The sequence below is a fragment of the Enhydra lutris genome, unplaced genomic scaffold (genome assembly GCF_002288905.1).
Source record: "Enhydra lutris kenyoni isolate GAN:26980312 unplaced genomic scaffold, ASM228890v2 scaffoldscaffold22, whole genome shotgun sequence".
Lineage (NCBI taxonomy): Eukaryota > Metazoa > Chordata > Mammalia > Carnivora > Mustelidae > Enhydra > Enhydra lutris.
This window is the reverse complement of record NW_019154106.1, coordinates 33928459-33956159: the sequence shown is the minus strand read 5'-3', so window position 1 is coordinate 33956159 and position 27701 is coordinate 33928459. Positions and strand designations below refer to the sequence as shown.

At 39.7% G+C, this 27701-nt stretch overlaps 1 protein-coding gene across 1 annotated transcript in view; it reads left to right on the top strand.

The window, feature by feature from the left end:
- The first annotated feature begins 4905 nt into the window (after nt 1–4905).
- The window catches only part of LOC111150087 (gamma-butyrobetaine hydroxylase 1), a 60059-nt gene continuing 37263 nt past the window's right edge, over nt 4906–27701 (top strand). The window contains exons 1-3 of the mRNA XM_022507428.1: nt 4906–5092; nt 12604–13031; nt 14289–14403. Of these exons, the coding sequence (XP_022363136.1) occupies nt 12813–13031; nt 14289–14403 (334 nt within the window). The 5' untranslated portion in view covers nt 4906–5092; nt 12604–12812. The remainder of the gene's footprint in view (nt 5093–12603; nt 13032–14288; nt 14404–27701) is intronic.

The following is a 27701-nucleotide window of genomic DNA, read 5'->3' as shown; positions in this document are numbered from 1 at the left end:
CAAAAATAAAATTTTAAAAAAGGAAGAAAAAAAGAGAATATGATCAGACAGGTGAATAGAACAGAGCCATACACTAGATTCTGGGTGTATTTTGGTCTATTAGAAGAAACTGCACCCAAAGTTGTAAAGAAAGAAAAAAAATATACATATATATGTATACATGTATATATATGTATACATATGTATATATACATATATACACACACACATATATACACACACATATATATACACACACACAAAAAAAATTAAATATAATGAAGGGATAGAATGTAAATGAAAAAAATGAATATTAAAAATGTTTTTTAAAAGAGTTGATAAAATAAAAAGTTCATTGAAAAAGGAAAGAGAAAAAAACCTTTAAAAAGACTAAATGAAAGACTAAAGAATCATGGGGGGAAAAGCCATGAATTCTATGTGCTGTATTCCCCTGGCACTGGAGTTCTGCAATTCTCACTGATTGGTAAATGTGGTCTTGTCTGGATGTTCTTGCTGATCTTCTGGGGGAGGGGCCTGTTGCTTTGATTCACAGGTGTTTTTGCACAAGGTAGAATTGCACCACCTTGCCAGGGGGCCAGGCTCAGTAATCTGCTCAGGTTTGCTCCCTGAATGCTTTCTGCATAGCTTTAGAGGATGAGAATGAAGATGGCAGCCACCCAATTTCTGGCCCCAGAGCCGAAAGCTCATGGCCCCACTCCTCAGTGCACCCTCAGAGAAAAGCAATCACTCCTGTCTCCGTGGCCTCTGGCTGCACTCTGTGCTCACCCAGCCTGTGACCAATTATTTCTATCTCATGCACAAGACCTCATTTCAAGTCTCCAAACCATGCACGCTCCTGTGGTGTGCTCCTGCACCACTCCTCCTGGGGAAGAAGAAGGGGTCTCACTGGTTCAGTGTTTGTTGGGCCCCTGCTGAGAGAGCAGTCACCCAACTCTGCCGTGGTTTGAGGAGTGAGCTGAGAGCCCACTCCTGGGCTCACTCTGCCGCCAGCCCCCCACTCCAATGCCTGGAAGCTCTGCTGTACACAGCCACCCCCAGTCTGCCTGTGACCCAAAGGATCCTGAGACCACACTGTCCCACCCATGATTCCGCCCCCGCTTTGCCACCTGAACACCTTTCAGGCAGGGGTGTCCCTCACCAGAGCAGACTTCTAACTAAAAGCTCTGATTTTGTGCTCCGCTGCTCTATCACTTTCCAGTAACCGGCTTGTGGAGGCTCCCTCCCCTCACAGTTTGTGTTCCCATATGTCACCTTGGATTCACTTCTCCCACCTCCTACCTTGCAGAAAGTGGTAGTTTTTCTATTTGTGGAGTTGCACTTATTCTTTTCTTCAATCTCTGGTCGAGTTCCCAGGTGTTCAGAAGGACTTGATAGCTATCTAGCTGAATTCCTGGGACCAAAAGAAACTCAAGACTCCTACCCCTCCACCATCTTCTAGCTATTGATTTTAGTTAGCAAAATGATTCCTAATATTTATTTAGCATCACAGTATTTGTTATGGGACAGACTTGGGATAGCTTCCCACTCAAGGCAAATGTTCTTATAACCTACCTGGGTGAATCCTTTTGTAAATTCCAGACTGGGCTTGCTCTTTACTCATGGGACCTGTCAGCATGGGTGGTAAAAACACTTTTGTTATTTATCTAAGGATTAGGACCATGTGGGCACCAAGAACTAGTTATTCATTGTTTAATAGCACACTGCTCAGTTTCCCTTTTTTATAGTAAACACCTCAGTATAGGCCAAATACAAACAAACAAACAAACAAAAAACCACTAATTATATTTGGGAAAAGGAATCCAAAAGAAGGAGAAGACAGACTTAATTTTCATTTAATTTTTCTATATTTTTCTCAATAATGTGAGGACAATCGGATTATGGGCCTTGGTTTCCTTCTTTATATAAAATTATAAATCATTACAGTCTTTTTTTTTTAAAAAGATCTTATTTATTTATTGGTGAGAGAGTGCAGAGCCAGAAAGAGAGACAACAGGAGCAGGGGCAGGGGGCAGGGACAGAAGGAAAGGGAGAAACAGAAGCAGACTCCCCACTGAGCAGGGAACCCAATGCCGGGCTTGATTCTAGGACCTTGGGATCATAACCTGAGCTGCAGACAAACGCTTAACTGACTGAACCACCCAGGCGCCCCAGTCTTTTTCATATCATTAAAACACTTTTTGAGCTTTGTAAACCTTTTGAAAATGACTAAAATTTAAACAAAAAGAATGATGCTATATATCAACTGCTTATACTGTAAATATTTTTCATAAATCCTGCTGTTTTTCATTCTTCCAAATAGGAAATTGTGTAAGCTGCAGAATTTTTCCATAGATCCTAGATTTCATTGACGCTAATGAGTCCTGCCATCTGTAGTAGCTTCTTAAGCCCAGGACAACTCCCTGAGCATCACCATATGTTAAATATAACACCATGTACGTCTGCCGCCGCTGAAGTCACCAGGCTTTCTCCCCCGGAAACAGCACCCACCTTCAGATCTCTGAGTGGGATCGTGCTCAGTCCCATCCAGTCTTTCTGCAGGGGCAATACCGAAGAAGGCTTTCAAGAAATCCAGAGCCGCTTTTGTTGGTGCACGCTCATCATATATTTCCATGTTTCTCCTGTGTAACACACTGGCTGTACTTAAGTTCAACTCACTGCACTCGACATGCACTTAATTTTAAGAATAATCTTAGACTCTCAATCTCACAAAACAAACTGAGGATTGCCGGGGGGAGGGGGGGTAGAGAGAGGGGGGTGGGGTTATGGACACTGGGGAGGGTATGTGCTATGGTGAGTGCTGTGAAGTGTGTAAGCCTGACGATTCACAGACCTGTACCCCTGGGGCTAATAATACATTATATGTTAATAAAAAATTAAAAATTTTTAAAAAAAGAATAATCTTCTTAAATATGAAAAAAGAAAGAAGGAAAGAAACAGATGGGCAAAGTGTCAACAGTTCTGGTTCTGGAACCAATGCTACCTCCTGCACATTTGGTCACCATTTGTGGTTCATGAACCTCTGTGGTCTCGTTTCCTCCATCTAAAATCTGGACTCGTGATATGGTTTGCTACTTTCCAGATAGAACCCTAAACAGCCATATGTGAAAGCAAGCTGAAGACTCTGAAGGAGGGGCACAGATAGGAGAGAGCCCTCGAGAAATGCTCATTTATTTATTTATTTGTTAATCTTAAAGAGGCTTCTCGCAGTCAAGAGTACGATTTGTTTGTTCGTTGTTCGTTTTCAGTGCGGGAATTCATTCTTTAGGTGCAGGATTTAAAACTAGAACTGTTGACACGTGTGTGTGTTGTTTTGTTTGGTTTTACTCTTCTATTAGAAGCTATGTACGTGCAATACATTTTTTCAACAACTTTCTTAAAGCTGGAGCTGAGTTTACCTAATTTATTCCAGTGATGGTTACGAAAGCACAAAGTGTGAAAGAAAAATTAGTGCAATGTGTTTCTATGATGTCATCTGAATGTTTAGAACATAATTAACCCCACTGCTTCTGGCACACCTATAGCCTCAGTTACCGTGGGTTTTAAAACGTTGGCAACATGTATGGGGGCACCTCACTTGCACATACCCTCCTCCCACCCTTGGGGAAAAAAACAAACAAACAAACAAACAAAAAACTGCTATTATTTTCACTGGACGCTGGGTGTCAGTAATTTGACCTAGGGACTTGGGGAAAGGAAGAAGGAAGATGGAGGAGGGAACCACACAGATGAAGAGACATGGTTTAACTTTTCCAGGGAAAGGAACCGACAGGGCATCCTGGAGGGAGGGGACCCTGCAGTTCTGGGAGGGGCAGTTGTCCTGGGCAGGAACCCACAGCAGAAGCTATGGGAGAGTTGGGCTGCATTTTCTCTCTCCTGGGTTAGCTCTTTTGTTCCTGCCTGTCTCGCAGCTGTGAGAGTCCTTCAGGCAAGAAGCAACAAGTTGCTGGCTGAGACGGCTTCAGTGTCTTGTGGGTAGGGTGGTTTTGTGGGAGGAGGGCAGAGGGCTCCTGTGGCTCTCTCCTGGACCTCAGTTGCCACCTGCAGATTTCCTTTTAGTGGAATCTCCCACTCTGATAGGAACTACGACTTGAGACTTGTCTTCCAGCCCTCCTCTGCACTGGGCACTCTCCATCTGCATGTCTGGCAGCCAGGCTTTGGGTCCCTGGCCCACCGCCCACCTCCGCCTTTCCCTTTTGTTGTCTTCAGGCCTGTGTAATTGTGAGTCAAGTCACTGGGCAATCGGGTGCCTTCAGAAAAACCCCGTGTTCTCAGGCAGCTACTGTTCATTTCAGCTGTTGCTGCCCTGAAAGGAGGGCATCGGGCTTAAGGGGACTCATCCCAACCTTCCTCCCAGTCCCAGAAGTAGTCCAGCATCCTTCAGAGAGGCTCAAATGGAATATTCTATGGGCAAGCAAATACCACCTCACCTCTGCTGAGGTGGGAGCTGGTGGGTTCTCCCTGTTAACTGTGCATCTCAGTGTCTTTTCTCCAAGGGAGCTTGACCTTGAAAGGACTGTCACTGTGAACCAATCAGACAGGAGTCTCCTTCACTGGCTTCCACTGCTGCTGCTGGCTCGGGGTCAGGAGAACAAACAGGTGAGAACTGCTCTACCTTCTACCAGGAAAGACTTTGAACTAAGGCAGTGCTTTGCACGGAGTCCTGGGGTTTTGTGGCTTCAGGCACTAATTGGAAATCAAATGTTTTCTCTTTCTAACTGCTTCTCCTCTAGGCCATAAAACTCTTTCTTTTTCCTTTCCCTTCCTCTACCTTCCTTCCTGCTGTCCTTCCTTTCTTCCCTCTCTCTCTCTCGCCCCACCACCTCTCTCTCTCTCTCTCTCTCTTTCTACCTCCAAGCTCCCTTCAGGAGTTGCTACACCTTCAGATTGGGACATCCTTCTTCATTTGCAAACCTCAGCTGTGTCTGGGGGCAGGGCTTCCGTGGAGCTGCCAGGAGCAGAAAGAAAGGCTCCCAAGTAATAGTGCTACATCACATGTCAGATGTAGGGAAACTGCGGGCAGATCAACTGGGGTGTGCTGGTTACCAGAAGGATCCCTCCCCAAAGGACGTGAGGATCAAAGCTGCTGTCCTTGGTAAGTTTTGCATGGTTTGGTGCCTGAAGCACATCTGGGAACAGGGAGGACTGAGCTCCACTTTGCCTTGTTGGAAGAGCTTCAGGTCTGTGGATTGGGGGTGGGGGGGGAGCATCTAATTGGAAATCCAGGCACATGAGTCGCACAGCCATGTGGGCTGCGAAGGGGATGGCCCATCACGCATTTGGAGTAAGCTTGATTTTGGAATGCAGTGGATCTGATTGCTTCTTGGCGGCTTTCTTTTCCCAATCATGTTTGGCTCAGTCTAGTAGTCAAGTTACTTTACAGTCCCTAAGCTGATCTAGAAAGCCTGCAGAGGGGACAGAGAGGATACTGTCTCAAAAGCAGACTTGGTGGTGGGAAAGGGAGGGCTCTGGCTGCACTGGAAACATTCACTGAATAAGCCACAATCCAGACCACAGAAGGGGACTGCGTATTATACCTTGGCCCTCTGTTAAGTCCAAAGACTTAATGAGAATGCTTCTCAAGAATACTGGTCAAGTAAGACTGATGTTGGTGTGCGTTTTCAGTTGTTTTATTCCCCAAATGTAGCTCAAGAAGAGACATAACAGGTATTTTGAATGGATTTTATTATAAAACATAGGATTTCCCATAATGAATATATGTCCTGGTTCAAAGATTTAGAAATCTTAAAATCTAGATCCAGTATGCTTCATTACACCAGTCAACAGATACTTGGATATAGGAGCTTCAATCTGAATGTGGTAATTCTACCAGAATGAGGCTTTTTATAAAAAGTTTTCTTTTTTATAATTTATGAAGGTAGTGTTTACACAAAATTTGATACTTTAAACAAGGTAGCAGGCAGAATGTTAAACGTACTCACGAGAATGGAGAGTTTTTTCTAACGGCTTTGTAGAATTCATTGTCCACAGGAGTGTATTTGTGAATTATTAAGTAGCTCAGCCACTTACTAAATCAAGATTATAAAAATAAAAAACAACAGGTTCTAAGTTGAAGGCCCTTAGGTAGCAGGTGTAATGAGTAGAGTGTGCATATATTCAAATGATACTAAAGTTCAGACACACAAACACTCAAATACAGCCTGGTCAACCTTTACCTTACCAAATGGAAATGAGTTGAGTTTTATGATTTAAAGGTTGATATATAAAAGAATAGTAATACTTCCTAAACCTTTATGGTGGAATGTCCAGAAAACGCCCTGTCCTGTTCTTCCAGTGGTCGGATGGTGAGGTCAACTAACAACCAACAAACTTGAGATCTGGCTACTATTTTAATATTACATTTTTGGTAAATTAAAATTATTGCCTGGGAAATTATTTAGCCACAGATTCTCCATGATGTAGTTCAGTGTAGTGGTCAGGTTCCTATTTCCTCTGCTTTCAAGTCAGTTATTTCACCTGTCCAAGCTCAAGATCACCTGTAACATAGCAGTGACAGCACTGAACTCAGTGTTTCTGGAGGATTAAATAATTAATATAATCAAAAGCATTAGCAGAGAGGCCAGAACATAATAAGTGCTAAATAAATGATTTTATACATACATCACACACACACACACACACACACACACATTCCCATGCATTCTGCATGTTTCTTGCATTGTGATCATTTTCTGATCCTACCACCTAGAAGCAGGAGGACAGACACATTAAGAGAATCCTGTGGTCTGTTGGCAGGTCTGATGACTTACCTAAGGAAGAGGAGATGGAAATTAACAAATACTGACCTTTGATAACATGAGTACTCTATTCTTTCCTTCTCTTACAAAAAAAAAAAAATAAGTAAAAAATTATAGCCTTTTGTTTTAGGGGTCAGTAATCCAGTAGATGAATCAGGCTTCTTGGATTCACATTATTAATTTCCATTCGATTTAATTTTTATATATAGTAATTGTGGAGCTTCTACATTAATTTCTTGAGAATCCCATCCAAAACCCATGGTACAAATTAATACAATTAATTAGTGTTTGAGGAAATTTTGTGCTCTCTTTTATTAGAACTAGGAAATGTTTACTTTATATGTGCACAGTGAACTAGCAAACCTAGGTTTGGAGCAACCTCTCCTACTAGCCAGCATTGCTGGCTTGAACAAATCACACCCAGCGTCTCTGAGCTTCCATTATCCTTGCATATCTGATGAGGGCACTCAGCCCAGTGATATCATGAGTTGTTTCTTTCAGGCTCTGAGAGTTCTCGTTCTAAATTCTTTTATTTCCAAGAACAATGCATGAAATAACTTTCAGAACTACTTTCTTGAGTTTCCAAACAGTGCTAGAGAAAACCAGCTGAAAGAACTTGAATTTATAAAATTTTTAAAAAGACAAAACCACACCCATTGCCGAAGTAGGATAATCTCTAAAACAGACAATTTAGTTGTGCCAAACAGGAGTCCCAAATAAACTTCCGTAACTCTGAAGGGGAAAAATACAGTGAGTCAGTTAGGAAGGAACACACACACACACACACACACACACACACACACACACACACAAGTGATGGGATTAAATTAAAAGAACTCTATCCTATCAGATTAGAATCCCCCTAACCCAAGATTTGTTTTCCAGGACAAGGAAATCTACTCCCTCCTACCCAAACCAATCTGATATTTTAAAAACAAAATTATAGTTGTGAGTAAGAAGCCAAATAATAATTAAGTCCTAAAATAAATTAGCATTTTTGTTTTATAGGTGCCCTTTAATTTAGCAAAGAGGACCCCTGGTAAAATATATATTATATATAGAGAGATCCTCTCTCTCTCTCTACACACACACACACACACACACACACACACACACACACACACCTAGGAATACCTACTTTTTTCTTTTTCTCTTTTTTTCTCTTCTTCAAAGAAACACAGTGGTTTATCAGATAGGTACAAGTCTATGATGCTTCAACAGGGCTCAATTTTAACAGATCATTTGGACTAAATGGAAAAATGGATTTTAACAAGTCACACTTATGTACAAACCTATAAACTTTCAGAAAGAATTTGCCTTTAAATACTGATGATTCTTGATTATTCTTTCTTTTTGAATATTCATCACATTTGTCCCAGTAGAGCTTTAAGTAAAACAAGGTTAAGTTAAAGAGGGAATCATATTCCCATTTCTCTCTGCTCTTTTTTTTTTTTTTTTTACTGTTCACATTTATCATAAACTGAGAAAGGAATTGTGAAGAATAGAAATGACCCAACAAGCTCCTTGATAGATACCCAAACAATTTAACTTGAGCAACACCCAAGTCTTTCCAGTTCTTCCACACTCTCCCTGGTGCCTCGGGCAGCTCCCATCAGGCTCTGGTCCTGACGGCACCTCCTCTCTTGAAATATCCGCCAAAGGATCTCCATTTGGCCAAGCAGGCTGGGGGAAAGAGTCAGGTTCCCCTATATCTGGAAGTATGCTTTTTCCTTTCCAGTTCAAACATGTTAGATAGAACAAGGAAAGAAAGAAAAAAAGAGAGAGAAATGGAAAGCTTCTGATGCAGGTTGGAATATAATTAGTGTTGGTTGGTACAGATGTCTCTAAGGTGTGATCACTTCAATGGTAAGTGGGACATGGACACAGTGCCATCTTTAAGTACAGAGACAATGTATATTATAGGGGAAAACAATGTATCCATTACCTATATATGTATCAAGTTTCAAGTTTTATAAAAATCCTTTCAACCAAAACCTTTTCAAACCCACTAATGAACAAATAGGAAATGAGTGGAGTCTGAAATATACACTGACATACATGGAATTGTGATGATAAAAATAAATGAAAAGAATCTTTCCTCTTAATTGTCTTACTCCCTTGGAGAACTTACGATGGATTCTACTACCATCTGTATGCTGATATTCCCTAGCCTCTTTCTTCTGCTGCTTATTCAGGTAATTGCAGCGTATTTTTCATTGGATTTTGATGAAGATTCAATAGGTTATTGTATCTGAAGTCCTTAGCTTGTATGTGAAGCCCTTAGCATATGATTGGCATGAGAAGGCATTTGGTAAATGTAAACTTTTACTATTATTACTAGTATTGTAATCTTACCATCAATATAATTAGCACCAATATTCTTATTGTACAACCAAGCTAGTTAGTCTTTCTTAAGACCTATAAACAGTTACCACTATTCTTCCAAACTCCCAAGGTAAAAATAAATAAATAAATAAATAAAAGTTATAACATTTCTTTCCTCATTAAGGTACTAATTCCCCTTTTCCTTATACTAGAAATGTTATATCTCTGCTATACTGTATAATTTGAAGCCCCACATTTTGAAAGACATTTAAAACTGGAAAGTAACCATGCATCCTGAAAAGTATAGAATCAAGAGATCATATAAAGAATAGTCTGAAAAATGGAGTAGATTTAGAGAAGATAGGGAATGAAGGAGACATATGATTTCAGTTCACTGTATGTGAAGGACTATTACAATGGAATAAATACATTCTACACTGTTTTGAAATCAGACCAGGCCCAATATGTCAAATGTATTTTAAAATGTAGCCAGGTTGGGGTGCCTGGGTGACTCAGTAGCTTAAGTGTCCTGACTCTTGATTTTGGCTCAGGTCATGATCTCAGCATTGTGGGACTGAGCCCTGCATCTGGCTCTGTGCTGGGGGTGGAGCTTGCTTGAGATTCTCTCCCTTTCCCTCTCCCTCTGCCCGCCCCCCAAACATGTAGCTATGTTCTCAATATAAAAAGAGTGAGCCGAAAACTACATATGTTTATCTTGTGTGTGTAGATATTCTGAGGTATTTTTGCCTTTGATTCTTGGCAAGTGATTTTAGCAAGTGAATAATCCATCACTTTATAAATAGATCAGGTTAAGTATCAAAACGAATAAATAACAAGATAAACAAATTAGGATATATGCATGTATTTTTTTCCTGCTTCTATTTGCCTGTGGGCTCTCCATTATCCATGTTGATATTTATTTGCTGTGAAACCAGAACTTTTTCTGTCTCTCATCAGCTTGCCACCCACTGAAAAACCATAGCCTTGTACTAAGACGACTTGTTATAGCTTCATTCTGGTAAACATATCCACATCTCCACATGGCTATCTATGGGAACAAGGAATTCATATGCATTCAGAAGCATTGATCACATCCTGTTAAGACTTCCTCAAATAGATATCCTCTCTAAGCAGGTGTCCAGGAGCTTCTCAGACGACTCTCTGTGCTATTTGTCTCCAGCCTTATTTCCTTGTTTACTTTAATAATTATCTTACTTTTTTCTTGAACTCTGGAGCTTCATGGTGAAATTTGAACTTTCTGATACAGAATTTCAGGCAAAAAGAAGATGCTTAGTATTATTCGAATAGGTTTAACCTTATGTATAAGGAGAAGTGAACTATTTTCCATATTTAAGTATGATTGTCTACCACTGTAATAAAAGCATGCTTTACATAACTCGGTCAAGGACAGGCAAATTCTTTTTGAGATTTTATTTATTTATTTGACAGAGAGAGAGATCACAAGTACACAGAGAGGCAGGCAGAGAGAGAGAGGGAAGCGGGCTCCCTGCTGAGCAGAGAGCCCGATGCGGGGCTTGATCCCAGGACCCTGAGATCATGACCTGAGCTGAAGGCAGAGCCTTAACCCACTGAGCCACCCAGGTGCCCCATGGCCAGGTAAATTCTTGCCTGTGGGCCAAGTATGGCCTACAGCCTGCTTTTTCTAACCTATGAGGTAAGACTAGTTTTTACAGTCTTACAAAAGTTTTAAAAAATAAAACAAGAATATGTGCTAGGGACTATAGATAGCCTGGAAAGCCAAAAATATGTACCATCTGCCCTTTTACAGAAAATATTTGTCAACCCTGACTTAAAGAGTTACTACATTTCTCCTTTTTGTCCTTGTGTATCATATGTTATTTATGGATCTGCTTGGATTATACTGTATTTACTGGAACCATCACTGTCCCTGAAGCCACATATAGAAAAAACCTGCCAGCCTCCCCTTCTCCTATCAGGGAAATTAAACATCCTACCCATTCCACATAGGAACTTATGTTTGAACTTTCTGAAGTCCCCTTACTCAAAATCTATGAGGTAAACCCCCAAGTTTGAACTAAATAATATTTTTGATGATTTTTCTAAGTAGTGCTGCCCTGTTGCTATATAAATTATTAAGAAAAAAACGGATGAGAGTTCCTGAGTAAGCATTGGCATGGGGCCCTGTGAATTGTGTTTCTCTTTTATCATTAGGTAACTTCAGTGTGGTTGAGCTAACTGGAGAAAGCAATCTTTTCTTGTCTTGGCTGGCTTCATAACCTGACTAAATCATCCAAGTTAATGATTTGAGGAAGTATATGTAAAATAATCACCTAAAAGTTGTTTTATTTTAATGTAGTATATTTTTTAAAGTTATGTTAATGGTACATAAAGTCTTCCTCTCTGTAAGTTTAAGAAAGACTGGGAGCTGTTTTGTCTTTCTTGTCATGGAACCCTCCAGTGTCTACTGCAGTGCCCGATACATAGAAGGAATGTGGTTAACAGTCACTCTGTGTGTGTGTGTGTGTGTGTGTGTGTGTGTGTGTGTGCGCGTGTGTGTGTGCATGTGTGTGTATGTACATGCCCATGTGTGCATGCCTGCCCTTCATCCCAAGACAGTGAAGTCTTGTTTCTATCATCACATGTCACCTTCTCTTAATGAGCTAATCATTACATGGAACAAGTTAAGAAGTTCTATTTCTTCCATATAAATTCTACCTTTTCCAGCTAAGTTCTATTTCTTCCATCTATGTTTAGAGTCCTGGCAAATTATATATGAAGAAAGTGAGATTTAGAACATTGACAGAATTTTGGAAGGTCCCCCATGTAGTCATTAATAGAATCATAATCAACACTGAAGTGTTCAGTCTGTAATACCTTGTACTTCTTTTTTCACTTGATTTCCTTTCCTATAAATACTTCATGCCCTCAAAATTTGGTGTGTTTCTTAAAAAAAAAGAATGTATGTATTCCCAAGTAAGGTGAAATTTCATGAAAATACTCTGTAAAGGTTTAGATTAGATGTGCATTATCGAGGCACACTCTATTAAAACAGAAAATCCCAGAGAACGAATCAAGCAAGATAAGAATGGGGACCTTGCTGAGCCTGGGAACTTTTATACTGCATTTAGAAAATGAATTGTGTAAGTAAGAAAGTAAATGATGGAATAGAAATAGCACAATGTACTGAATTATAGCACCTCTTAAAATAAATAAATAGCATTAAAATTTCCCTCAGTAGAACAAGTTTACTAATTTAGTGTCATAAAAACATTTTTCCCCAAAAGACAGGTGCAATTATATGTGTTAAAATAGCACAGATATCATTAGTGACACTTTCAATCTGTGGAGCATTTTTCTCCCTTAAAAAATTTTTAGAGCCTTTTATGCAAACATAATTATAAAGTGCCTGTGTCATTGGTTCCAAACTCATTATCTAAAATTTCTGGGGAAAAAACCCCAAAAAACAAAGAATTCTTTTCATCTGGATCCTGATTCAGCATGTTTATCTTATTTACTTTAATTACTGTGTTTCTGTTTACAGCATATGAAACACTCTCACCAGAACAAAGGTCCCAGCGCTGATAGGCAAACCTCAAGCTTGGGCAGCTGAGCCAAGAACAGGAGCCAGAGTCCACCTGCATTGTTCACATGCTTAGAAGTCAAGTGCAGGCTTGATCTGCGTCAGATTCCTTTTGCCCAGGATCTGTCATAGCAGGTAGCTGACGAGATTTCCCTGCAAGGACCAGCAACATGCACTGTGCCATCCAAAAGGCAGCCGTGCTGGACGGGGCTCATTTGATGCAGGTCTTCTGGCAGGACAGCACGGAGTCTCTCTATCCAGCTGTATGGCTGCGAGACAATTGCCAGTGCCCCGACTGCTACCTGGATTCTGCAAAAGCGCGGAAGCTCCTCATCGAAGCTCTTGATGTGAACATCGGGATTCAAGGCTTGACGTTTGACAGGAAAAAGGTAATCCATTCTAAATGATCTCTCCTTTCTCTCCCAAGTTCAGTGAAGGGACTAGTCTCCGATAACCTCAATAATGAATTGTTTTTCATTTGATCGTATACATAACTATAGCTAGCACCACGTGTGTGTTATGCTTGGTGCAAAATCAGCACGCTCAGTAAGTGGGATCTTCTGTTACTGTTATTGCTATTTGTATTACTACTATTTTGAAGAAAAATTGCAGTGTTGCTCATTATTCCTTCAGTACACGAACAGCCTTGAAGACATAATCAGACGATTTCTATAATTAAAAGAACGTTTCTGGGCCTCAGTGTACTCACCTGCAAAATAGGGACACTAGCAACTTGTTCATACAGACGACATGAGGATGCAATGAGATAATATGGGTAAAAAGGTTCAAAATGGTATCTGGCATTTGGTGAGCACTCAGAAACATGTATTGATTAATGTATTTTTAGTCAAATGAGTGAGTCAAATGCAAGCCTTGTTGCAGGATTCCCGAAAACAGAGCTCTCAAAACTGCAAACTGGATGCGGCCACCACCAGCCTGTGTTTCTGCCTTCAACATTCACTAGGATAGTTATCAGAGGAGCAGGTGTGAACAGCTGGGTCTCTCTCCCCTCTTGTCTTCATCTGGACTCAAGGACTTTACTCCCAGGGTTCACTGCTTGCGAACTGTGTGACCTTAGCATTGTTACTTAACTCTTAAGTCCTTCACTTGAAAAATGTGAATGCTAGCAGTACCTTCTTTCTAGAGTTGTATGCAGGCTAGATGACTTATGTCTACAGTGCTCATTACCCAGGATGCTGTTGCCATTGTTACTTATGGTGATGATAGTCTGTCTCGTCATCCTCATTCCTAGTTCTGATACTCTTGGAAGGAATATGATATTCAATGATACCTGACTTTAAGTCATCATAGAAAGTTTGGAAACAACAGGTTTAGAGGACATAGAACAAGTAAAAGAACTTCAGACCAGTTTTTATTTCTTGTGTGGTATTTAAGGGAATTCAAACCGCAGATGTATCCCCTTGGCTTTCAGTTTTCTTGTTTTCTAAAGGTGTATTCTATGTCTATGTGCACATAAGTGAAAATAAGATAAAATAAAAAATAAAAGACTAAGGACTAATTGGATCCCCTGAATATCTTACATTGACTTTCAAAAGCAGAGCAATAGTAAACCAAAGTACATAGAAGCATGATAAACATATATGTAATATACATATACATATGATATTTGCTTTCTGTGTTACAAGGTTTGTATCACGTGGCCAAATGAGCATTACAGTGAATTTGAAGCTGACTGGCTGAAGAAAAGATGCTTTTCACAGCAGGCCAGAGAAAAACTCCAAAGAGAATTATTTTTGCCAGGTAACCTTGCTGTGGTCGTCAATGTCTTTTAAAACTTGTATGGTAAGAAATTTGCTCAGAAGCAAATTCAAACACTTGTGCTTTGGTTAAAGCATTATGTAATTTATGCAGGATGTTTAATGATTTACCAGCACCAATCGTTTGGGTAGAGATGAAAGGAAATATAGACATTCTTAAGCAAGAGAAAAAAGTGCAACAAACTTGTATCCTTCCTTGTCATCTACCATGAATCCTGGAACACCAGATACTCCTTAAGTGACTGCTGCAAAGGAGTAGGGTGAACGAGGAAGGCTTCTTAATTTTATCTAAAGCCACAACAACACAAAATCAACAAAGCAGAGTTTCTGACCTGGTATTCACAGAGAAAATTATGTGATCCCTGAACGCCATGGAATGGTATACACGGCACTGAGTGAGCACAGGAGCGTGTGTGTGAGCGCATGTATGCATGTGTGTGCATAGCAGGTTTGTGCGGGGAGAGAAGAATGGGTCTCAAGAAAATCTGTGACCACAAAAATATTTTTTTTTAAAAACCGCAGTAGTTAGATTCAGTGGAAAAAGACTCTATTCTTGAGCTGAGAGACAGAATAAAAGAAACACTTAATACAAGTAAAAAGTTAATTATTTACCCTCTGTAATTTGGACAGTGGTATCATAAGACTATGTGGGTCAAAGGCAATTCTATAAATGTCATGATTCTTATGTATTTTCCGGAATTTGGACTTCTACAAACACACTAACAAGGCAAATGCCCCTCAACTTTCTTTTCCACTGTTAATCAGATATATTGGACCAGCCTTGTTGAATTCTGTAACATCCCTTCTGAGAATTCTGGGTCACACACCAAGACAGAGACCTCACCTCACCTACTGCTTTCAGAACTGAAATTCTCAAATATATATAGTGAGTGGTTTTAAATTCGAGTTTCCTGGGTATGGAGATATTACTAATTAATTAGCTTGAACCACACAGCTCTGCCTTGTCCTACAGTTATCAATAGGGCATGATATTGTCCCCTTCTTGTTCAGGCACAGGCCGGTGTTGTCAAGAAGTAGGTTCCTCTATAGCTTTGTCTCATCATTCCAACAACGGACAAGTTTTTGTTCTAGTGCTTTCTGTCTAAACCGCCAGGAATCCACCTTCTTTATCTAGCTAGTTGGTGGAATCCAGATGGGCATCCAGGGAAAGATGTCTATCCTACCTTTCCCCAGGGAGGGAATTGTTAGAGTCTTCGAGCAGTCTCCAGTTACATAACAGTAGCAATGATCTGGGTCAAATAGCTGTTTCACAAATGTATTGCTATTTTTTATTTATCTTAGACTTCTTCTGGTACTCAAAATATTTTTCCTTAACTCTGCCCTAATTTTGTAATCCTGTTGGATTTTTCTTTCATTTCCTTCAAGTTCTTCTTTTGATTAATTCAGGGAACAAAAGCCAACTTTTTATTATTACAGCTTAAGCTCTTAAGCATTGTAAAAAGCTACAGCCACCCTCCACCATTAATATTTCTTGATGAATGTAGCTTTGTAGCTTAGCTTTCTCTGTACTATCAGGCAGTAGCAAAATGGAAATGATGCCACACTCAGTTAAGTAGTGGAAAAAACCAGTCACGGGCTGCAGTCATGAATAATATAAGGAGACCTGGCTGCTATTAGACACTGGAAAATACTTTAATGATTTAAAACAAGATCAGATTTTTAAAATATATTCTCAAGCTGTGCAGTTGGTCGGGTAAAGGGGAAAGCGGGGGGGCCATTTTTTGGAATATTGTTTCTATGGCTTTTTGCCTGTAGAATTTGACACCTTATTGTCCTACCATTGCATATTTTCCAAACATTTATACTCCAGAACATGAAAACAAACTCAACTACGTTTGTGAAGGGGTTTTGTTCTTTGTACTCAGTGGCCATGTTGCCCCTACTGCTCTTTCCTTAGAGTAAAGAAAGACTTTTAAAATCTGGCATCAAGATGCAGACCACTTTTCCTTGATCTTCCCTTGGCACTAGCTGTTGAACTCAAAAATGAAAAGACCCGTGATGATCAGCCAGAAAAACACTCTTGTCAATGGACAGCCACAGCTGGAAGGAAAGACATGGATAACACTCATTCCCTCATAAATTTCTATTAAGTTGCACATATATTGGGCATCTATTTCGTGCTGGAAACTCTAAGGAAATACCAAGTTAAAAAAAGACACAGATTCTGTCCTCGAGCATTTATCATGTCTAAGAGGGGGATCCGAGCCGTGAAAACAGATATATATAATATTTTATTTTAAGTGCGTGAAAGCCTGCAGAGAAGGTTAGTTATAACTAAGAGGAAGGAATTGGAAGAGACAAGAAAGTAATCCTTGGAAGGCAGGTGACACGTGAGCTGGATTTTGAAGAATCAGTTTGTCAGGCAAAGATAGTGAGGAAATTCTTGACAGAGAAAAGGGCATGAAGAAAATCATGGATGTGTAAAATAGGAGAGTATGCTTGGAAACTTCAATTTGTTTAATATGGGTGAAGTTAAAATTGTTAAGGCAGCAGAGAAGAAGGAAGGGGCCAAACCATGAAGCAGCTTCATGCCCTACTAAGGAGCTCAGTCCAAAACTCTGCAAAGATGTTTTCTCAACATAGAACTCAGGTATATTCCCTTCCATTCATTTTCCAGGCTGATTCTCTTCCTATAGGGCCAGAGAAATGAGCTCAGTATCTTTATAAGTTTAAGAAGATTGCTTCATTTTCTTTTGAATGCATTTTTCATCTTCAGTATATCATTCTGATTTTGACCAGATGTATATAATTTCTCAAATGCTTACACACTTGTGAATATCTTCTTTGCTTCCTCTTTCTCTGGTTGCATTCTCCCAGCCCCCAATAGGTCCTTTTGGTTCTAGGTTTGTATTTATCTTCCAAAAGAGGGTGGAACAATCAGATCTGTGTTGCAATTTCTTGGTCATGGTCATCTGTATTGGATGGGCTGACGTGGGGAGAGGACAGGGAACAGGGCAACCATAGCATGGCCTAGAAATAGTACTACAAGAGGCACTACAAGAGAATTTAAGCTAGGGAAGGAGCAGAGATGATGGGGAAGAATTTGTATTCAAGAGAAACATATATTGACTAGTAGGATAGGAGATTGCTTGCTTTGTTCTATATTCTCCACCAATTTAAAAGCTAAATATTGAAACCTAGCATGTAAATGTTTCCAAACATATGAATGAAAACTGAAAACTTAAGACATTGGAAATATGAAGAATTTTATTAATGTAGTTGTATTTTAGCTTCCATGTCAAATTGAAATGATTATACATTCATTTTTGTGCTTCACTTTGAGATGCAAAATTCTCAAAATATAATTGATAGAACTAAAAATGAGATAAATCCATATATCGTATGATCTTATACATAGGAACCTAAATATTCGTCCTTTTTACTAACATTCAGTGTCAGAATGAATGCTTGTTTTCCTATCTTTTTGAGTTGGTACTAAAATATTTATGTACTGTTCTCTGACTTTAATAATACTTGTAATTTCAACTTGAGGTTTAAAAGATTATAATTCAAAGAAAATCTTTTTCCCATGGAAACAGTCTACTCACTTTTCTCAGCAGTCCAGGGATTGAGTATACTGCATAGTCAGAAAAGAACATTTCCCCTCAATTCGATATAGCAAAGCAAATCTTAACCCTCGCATTTAATTGGATTACCACCCATCGGTCCATAGCTATAAACCCCTCTTTTGTTTCAAGAGGAATGTGCCATTTCCGTAGTGTAGTGGTTATCATGTTTGCCTCACAAGAGGAATGTGCCACAGAGGGAGTCAGAACTCTCTTGTAACTGTTAGGGCCCTCTAAAAATCTCTGTGTCACTCACATAGCGGAGGGAGTAGGGGAGTAGCAGAGCTCCCCCTTTCTTTGCTATGCATTTCCTTGAAAATAAAGACTTTTTTCAATTTTATTTATTTATTTATTTATTTATTTTTGTCCATCACCCAGCCACCCCATGGCACAAAGAACAGAGTTGATCTGGTGCAGATATTATTTTTATAGAGATTTGTGAAAAAAAAATCACTATTTTTTTAAATTAGCAAGTAATGAGCACAGTATGTCTAACTCCAACTGCTAATTCACCCATGTTGCTAAGCCTTGCTCCACACTTGACCCATCCTTGAACCCTCAGAGGTGGGAGTTTGCCGTGCAAGTCAGGGATGGAGCCAGGAGGGTATTTGCTTCATATATTACTTGGTAATTATAAAAAGCGCTGGGAGCTTGTTTTTTTCAGGATGCCTCAGCCTGCTCCAACTGGATTAGGGCTGCCAGGTCCTTTCGACTTTGGAAAAGCTCTGTGAAAACAGCTACATCGGGGGCGCCTGGGTGGCGTAGTCGGTTGAGTGTCCAACTCTTAATTTTGGCTCAGGTCATGGTCTTGGGGTTGTGGGGTTGAGCACATGTGGGACTCCTCACTTAGTGGGGAGTCTGCTGGAGAATCTCCCTCTGCCCATTCCCTGGCTCATATGCTCTCTCTCTCTCTCAATCTCATAAATAAATAAATATTTAAAAACAAAACAAAACAAAACAACCTGCTGCATCAGAACAATCAAGCCACCATGTCATGTACCCAAATGTATTCCCTTCCCAAGAAAGGCCTAGTTGACATCCCCTACCTACCATTATCCAGGCTCACACTCTGATGCACAGGTGGGAGACGAGCTCCAAGTCTTCGTGTGTTTAAGAAGCAAGTCTCTGTTCTGTTTTGCCTGTTCTCTCTGAAATGGACCTACTGAGTTCCAGAGAAATGTCTTTGGGGTGTTGATGAAATGAATAAAGGTATCTTCAATGTCTGTGAGTTTACAAATGGGTATTTTTGCTTCATTATTCTTCTGTGCCATATGTATTCCAATGTGTCTTTTTTTTTTTTTTCCGAATTATCTGTCATTTATTAGCCCACTCAATGTCTGCATTGTGCTTGACAAACGTGCATAATGGTTAAAGAGTGTAAGGTCCCTACATGGATTGTCCCGTCAGTGTATCCGAGGTGGGAGACTAGCAGCTTGAGAAAAGCCCTGCAGGGCCCTCCATAAGGTAGACGCCACGGACGTGGAGGCTGTTCCCACAGCCCTCTGCCTAGTTTGGGATCACTTCTAAACATTAAGTGAAAACTTCTTCCTTTCACCCTTATCTCCATCCATACTTCCAGCAAGAAAACACATAACCACATTCTCAGAGATAAATATTCAAGAGAAATCTATTTTACAACTGGTTATATGACAGAAATGCAAAAAAAAAAAAAAAAAAAGCCTGTATATCCTTATTCTTTTTAAGAATTCTCAAAGTAAGGGACGCCTGGGTGGCTCAGTTGGTTAAGCAGCTGCCTTCGGCTCAGGTCATGATCCCAGCGTCCTGGGATCGAGTCCCACATCGGGCTCCCTGCTCAGCAGGGAACCTGCTTCTCCCTCTGCCTCTGCCTGCCACTCTGTCTGCCTGTGCTCACTCTCTCTAACAAATAAATAAATAAAATCTTTAAAAAAAAAAAAAAAAAAGAATTCTCAAAGTAAGAAACATTAATTACATTCTTTTGAAGAAATCAAAAGATGATTTCTTAATTACTTAACAACTTCCTAAAACAAAGTATCATTGCATCATCCAAAGTTAATGCTAAACAGGACCTTGAAAAGCTGGTGCTGAGGATATTTGAGAGCCTAAAGCAAATGTATGTTAAGGAAGAATTATTGCAGGATGTTTCTTTTTCATGTCTTCTCAGTATACTTACCACATCCAAAATTAAGGAAAATATACTAAAGATTTTACTTTTGGAAAAGTAATTTTCTATTATTATACTAAAGTAAATTTATTATTTTCCTTCCCTTTCCTTTCCTTTCCTTTCCTTTTTCCTTTTTTTTTCTTTCCTTTTTCCTTTTCTTTTTCTTTCTCTTTTTCTCTTTTCTTTTCCAAAGAGAATAAAAGTAGAGTGGGCTTTCTTCAACAAGTGAAAAACTTTAGTTTCTCACAAACTTAACTTACTTTTTCTTATAGCCCAGGAATGGACTTTATAGCATAAGGCAGCTGGACAGCAAATTTTTAATTTATAAATTTAGAAAATTCCAAATGGTGGCAATTTCAAGAAGTAAAATTGGATTACTTTATATGCTGGCTTCATTTTTACCAAACCTACACGAGTTATATATTTAACCTGTCATCTTTGCTAGTGCCTACGCATCAGGAAATTCACCAGTCAAAAAAAAAAAGAGGACAACTGATTAAAAAAACCAATTATTCTCACTTCTGATTCTACTTTGTTTCTTCAAGATGGCAGACCACTGAAATACACAACTTCAGTTCCGGGATAATAGATCTTTCATTACACTTAAATTTCTTCCTTGAAATTCTAATCCCAAACTTCCATATGTGCCCATGGAAAAAATTAAATTTTTTTTTCAATGTTTCTATCCCGTAGGGGAACAAAAAGTTTCAAAAAGTGATGTGCTATTTATACATTCTGTTCATTTGTCTAATTTCTAACTTAGTAAATCAAAAAATATAATTTTTAAGCTCTACTCCATTCAAACTAATTTTATTATTATTTATGTTATTATTTATTATTTATTATTTATTATTCATTATTCTAACTTTTTATTTTTCTCAAAATTTTATATTTTTATCAATCTGCAACTTTGCTCTTAATCAAAAGAGCAATATAGCGCTAAAATCAGAGTGCTCTTGAACCTAGGCCTTGCTAGGTTTGCAATTTTGAGCAACTTACTTTTCTATACCCCAAAATCTTTATCTGTATGATAGAGATACCACCTAATTACCTCTAAGTAGTGCCAGGTTGGGTGAAAAGGACTGTCACACTTTTCATATAAACTCCTTTCATCTTTACACCACTCCCTTGAAAGCAATATAAATGACTAGAGAACAGCCCTGACAGGGACCTGACGTTCTTGAACAGTGTATCAGTTTACAAAGAAATTAAACTTAAAATGAAAAATGCAGAATTCTATTAGTGAAATTCTTTCTCCTTTACTCTCTCTGGCTGTCAGGCTTCTATGGACATGGCCTGTTCCTATGAACATTGTCCAGAGAAGATTGATAATCAACAGGTTATAGGAAGAAATGTTTGGGTTGTCCCTCTTGCCAACAACCTAGTTGGAGCTTTTTATCATCTCATATCTAGATTACTGAAATAACATGGCCTCGGTTCACACCTGCTTGTACAATCCTGCAGGGTAATCTTCCTGATGCCCACCTTCCTCTCTCTTCCCCTTTGCTCTGCTATCTCACTGCAGCATGATAAAGTCTTAAGTCTTCACCGACGCTTTCCAGTCAACCCCGAATCTGGTGCCCCCTCCATGACCATGTAGATTTTGTTCAAACTCTGCCTATTTTCTGGATCACTTAGTCCATTCTTTCTGTCTGGCCAGACTTCACCTATCCATTCTGCAAGGCCCACCTTACATCCCAGTGAAACCCTTTACCAACACTTCTACCTTACTTTTATATTATCCTTAAGCCGAATGACAAAGATAAGAAAGAAAGCCCCGAAAACAGATCTCATTTCACTGGTAATACTAAAGTGCAAGGCTGTAACATAACAATGGAGGCACACGCATCTTTCAGAAGGAATGTTGTTAGAATGTGTTAGGAGAGAAAGCGAAGCATGGTATGTCAAGAAAACTCTTCACCTGTGAAACAGCATTGTATTATGGAATGAGGGCAGGTTTGGAATCAGCACAGCTGGCTTTGACTTTGCTCTGTGAACTTGACTGTTTCATAAATGACCTGTACCTCACTTTTCCATATGTTAAAAAAAAAAAAAAGGCAAGACCTCTCAATTTGGGAATTTGAAGAGTAAATGATAAAACCTAAGTACTTACTCCCTTTTCCCTCCAATTTAGACAACCATGAACATAGATAAACATAGGAACAGAGGTATAGCAAATAGTATTTGGGAAAGAATGGAAGAAGAAATAAACAGCAGTGACATGACAACATCTTATGTTGAGTTTCCCTTACATGGAAAATAATTATGTTCTGTTCCTGACTAAAAACATGAGAGTGGCTTAGAGGTGAATTGTTGTCATGAAAAGGATATTAATAGCTCAGACATTGGTTTGAAGTCTGAGCCAAAATTTTACCTACATGGCAGATAGTTTCCTTAAATAAATTTAAGGAAGTCCATAAAAGGACTGGTCAACTATGAACCTAATTCCCATCAGGGATGTAGAAATGTTTGCAGAGGCTGGGGTGATCAGCAAACTTTGGGGAAAATGGCCGTGTTATCTATTAGCTAAGAATTGCTACAGATGAGTATACCAACCATCAGCAGACATATTTTCCATATATGAGCTAAACACTTCAATGAAAAAAATCCTTGGTAGCTACAATCTCATGATCGTACAAAAACAGATAATCTTAATAATCAAAGATAAAGGGATGGTCCCTAAAAAGAACAGTGTGCTCATGCAAGAAGGAAGCACAGTCTCTAAGCTCTAACTTTAATAGAGCATAATAGAAGTTTCTAGCCCAGAATAAATTCATCAAAAAGAAAAAAAAAAAAAAAACAAAACACCAATTTCTTTCTCTGACATTAGCCCCAGCCAATTTATACAAGAATTATGGGACTGTACCTAAACTTAGACCAGTCTTAGGTGACTTAGCTAAATTTCATTTCCTAAGTTTGGTTTGCTCTATCAAAATCTGTTCTTTTCCAAGTTCATTGACTAAAATATGTGTATTTATGATGAGATGTGTCCTTCCTAAAATCTGATTATTAAAAAAAGAATAAATTCATCAAGCCAAATATACAATGGACAACAAAAAGGGGATTTATAAAGTGATTTGCTTGGAGCAATTAAAAAAAATGAGGAAAGCAGAGAAAAACAGCCACCCTGAGGAACAGATGATTTTAGAGAATCCTGCCCCGCTCTTTCCCATCTTAGTTGATACAACTCCATCTCTCTGGCAGCAGGATCATGCCTGACTCCTCTTTCTCTCTTTTACTACACATCCAGTGTATCAACAAAATCTACTAGCCCTATCAGCAAAATAATCTAGAGTCCATCCCCATCTTACTACCCCCACCAACAACCTGTCCGAACTACCGGCTTCATTCGCCGATCTTCTTCCTCACATTTTAAAAAACATTGCTCTATGTCGGGCACTGAGCTCAACACCTAATATTTATTGTTCTATTTAATACTAACAACAACCTCATAACAGGAGCATTATATTATAACTATTTTACACATGATAGAAATTAAGTAAGTCGTCCAAAGTCAAAGAGACAATGTAGCGAAGACAATATAGCGAGGCCAAGATTTGACTAAAGAGTATCTGTTCTAGTAAAAGCCATTCCATGGCTCTCATCTGGTTGCTGTAGTTTCTGTGGGCTTCACTCTCTGTGTCACTGCAATTATTACACTGCAGAGTCATTGTGTATTTGACTCTCTTCCCCAGTCTGAGGCTAATCCAGGGAAATAATTAATATTAGTAAAGGTGTCATTTATTGAATACCTCCCATGCACTTTGAATTTATACCGCAAATATTCAGGTGTCTTCCATGTTCTGGAACAGATACTGTTCTAGGTGTCAGGGATGCTGTATTGAACAAAACAGAGAAAGACTATCTATAGGGAGCTTACATTCTGTTAGAGAAAGATATTAATAATTTTTAAAAATACATATATATGCACACACCATGTATAAGATATAAATTTATAAGTATGTGTACAACACATCAAGAGCCATAAAGAAGGACACAGATACAGGCAGATTGGTGGATGAGGTGGAGGAAATGTATGGAAATTCTCTCCTGAGTCCTTCTATTTTTCCACTGAAATAAGAGGCAAAGCTGTCAGCTGAGCATAAGGAGGAGGAGGTAGAAGGGTTGAGGATAGAGAATGTAAGAAATGGTCAGCTGGTAAGAAAGAATGAGGCAGACAATAGTAGACATGCAATGAGACCAGTCATCATGGTGTGTTTTCCTTCAGTCAGGTTCAGCTGCTCTGGTTCATGGGCAGATTTAATCAGATACGCTGTGTTAAGTTGTTTATAGATAGCATATCATTTAAATTTCATAGCAACCCTGCAAAGTCATTTTCATCCTGCATTTTCCATAACTGCACTGAGAGACTATATCACTTTCTGACGTTCTTGCAGATGAGAAGTTTCAGAATTCAGGTTTGAGTCACCTTCAAACCTCAAGTTATTAACTTTGACACAATGTTCCTATCAAACCTGTATCCCCATCTCTACACATGCTTCACACATTCTCAATAAACTAGCTTTGGAAATGAAGACGTGACAGACAATTTTTACACATTTTTATTGACTGAAAAGTCAATCTGAGTCAACAGAGTCGAGACAGCCAAAAAAGATTGAGATTTAGGTTGCATAAATGAAAATGTGGTAGCGAGCCCACCATGCAGGCATGGGCCAGACCACATCTATAGTACTATGTCTGGTTCAAGACATCAGTGCTGTTGGAGAGTGTCAGCAGACTTGAACACATCATACAATGGAGAGCAGAGAACAGAGCCTAGGGCAGAGCTTGGAAGCCATAACACATGAAAAACATGGGGAATTAAAAGGCTATTTGGACTTAGAAAGAAAAAGAGCACAGTTCCTTATATACATCTCCAAGACTGTCATATTCTGTGGGATTATGGTGCACAGAATTAGGGCCTAAAAGAAAGGTGACAGAGGTAGATTGTATTTTAACATAAGGAGGAAGCTTGTGACAACTGGAGCTTTTGGAACCAGCAAATGCCGCTCCATAGGAAGATGTGTGCAGTGTACATAACTGAAAGTGACCAAGAGGGTGTTCCATAACCTTTACACGGATGTCATAGGGGACACTCACAATAAGAACAGAAGGTAAAACTGAATTTTCTCTTTGCCCTGAAACTCTAAGGAAGTCTGAATTTATCATCTCCCTTCCTGGCACCTTAAGTGATTGCTTTCCTTTCTTCTAAAAACTGAAATCAAATTATTTGTGTGGTTCCCCAGCTCTGAGGAGCAGGAGCTGTGTAATTCTTTATAAATTATCTAAGATCCTTACACCTATGTCACCTTGTCTATAAAATGGGAACAATACTAGGACCTCTGTTACAGGGCTGTTGTGACGATTACATTAATTAATCCATCTCAGGTACTCAGAAGGGCACCCAGAATCCTAGCGGCTCCATAAATGGTTCTCGCTTTTCAAGTACTCATCACTTTTAGAGTCCCTGCCTCATTTTCTCATGTGTTCTTGGATTCTCCAACGAGAAAGCCACTGTTGTCATAGGGCTAAGCATACAGAATATGCCAAGTACCTAATAGTCCAGAACAAAAACATATTTCTCTCCTTTTAAGCAACATAAACTTGTGTAGAAGTGTGTGTGTGTGTGTGTGTGTGTGTGTGTGTGTGTGTGTGTGTGTTTTAAAGATTTTTTTACTTATTTATTTGGCAGACAAAGATCACAAGTAGTTAGAGAAGTAGGCAGAGAGAGAGGAGGAAGCAGGCTCCCTGCTGAGCAGAAAACCAATGTGGGGCTCGATCCCAGGACCCTGGGATCATGATCTGAGCCGAAGGCAGAGGCTTTAACCCACTGAGCCACCCAGGTGTCCCTAGAAGTGTGTTTTATACATCCTTAAGAAGACTTTTTGAGTTTGGTGGGATTATCACCCAGGGCAAAGGTTTTATGGATTTCTCTATCTTTTAAAATACTAAAGAGTGTTCAGACACAATCTCACCTTTCAGGGATTGCCTCCAGTCTCTAGTCCCCATCAGAAAATAAGCAAAGATTTGTTTATGATACAGAACATAATAGTTTTCTGGAAATCTGCTGCGTACCAGCCTTGGGCTCTGTGCTAGAGGGCAGTGGGAAAAGGGAGCAGTAGATGTGAGGAATTAAATATACATGACATGCTCTCCATCCCTTGCAAAGAAGAACTTGTGGTCTAGTGCAAGAAAGAGAGATGAAGTCCTGCCTGATGGACCCTGTTTACTTTTCCACTTCATCTGCCACTCTTCTCTTTGCCTGGGTTCTAGCCCTAGAGACTCTGAGTTCCCCCAGCAAGATAAGAGATTCCCCCTCTTCCTACTGTCCCTCCCGCCAAGACACTCCTGTCCCTGCCCTTTGCATGAATGCCCTCTCCCACACCCTGGCCTCTGGCTTAAGAGGCATCTCTTTAGCTAGACGGTTCTTAACTGCCATGTCTAAACAGATTCCCCAACCCGCTCGCAGTAACTTGGTGCTTGCTACAATGTTTGCTCTTATGTATTTATTTGTTTGTTTCCTTGCTTACTCACTTTTCCCTTCACAAAATGGATGTGCAATCACATCAATTTTATTCACTAATGTGATCTCTTTAGATAGCAAGGCTTTCAAGACTATACTTTCAGGGATCATTTCTATAGTTCGTTACAAGAATCGCAAGGCTTTCTACAAGTATGTGTGGAATAAGTGCAAGATCATTTCAACACAACATGGCAAGCACTGGGCTGGAGTTGTGTTTCAGTGCTGGGGGGCCACAGAAGACAGCCATCTAATTCATTCTTACAGAGCCTAAAGGAGGGCATCTCAGAGGCTGGCTGTGCCTACCCAAAGCCCATCCCCCTCCCCACCCCCACCCAGTACTCTGCCTGTGCATGCCACCACTTTCTAACACAGACTGTCACTTGGCTAGAGGGGTTTCTCTGCCTTGGCTAACACATGGAGAAGGTGTCCAAAGGTGCCCAGAGAAGTGGGGTTGGTTTAGGTAGCCTGGGCATCCCAGCTCCCTTGCCCCTGGGTGGGACAACTCTGAAATACAGCCTTCAGTATTGCCAGAAGCCCCAGCAGTTCACCATTCATTAAAATGATTTCCAGAGGCTTCCTTTCTTGTCTTAGTTCCCCACCTCCTATTAGTTCTTCCAGGGATCCCTCCCTTATACATTGCTTGCATTCAGATCCTCATCTCAGGTCAGCTTCTGGAATATCTCAGTCTAGAAGAGAACAAGTGATCAGATTCTTAAGATATGCCAAGTTCACTAGAGAAGAAGTAAAAGAATATTTGAAGAGACAGGATCCCCTTAGCCCAGGGAAGAGACTCAAATCCCTACTACCAGCCAGGCATGTTTCCTTCCTCGAGGGTCGGATTTGGGTTTTGCCTGGACCCCTGCAAAGCACTCACAGGAAGAGATAGTAGGTGATTGGCCGGCCATATTAGCGTATTAGACTTGCTACTTCAGAGCCAAGAGCACAGTTCAGTGCAGGTGGACTGAAGGTTCTAAATCCAAAATAACACATTGCAACTCAGCCTGGTGCCTTCAGGAATCTTTAAGCAA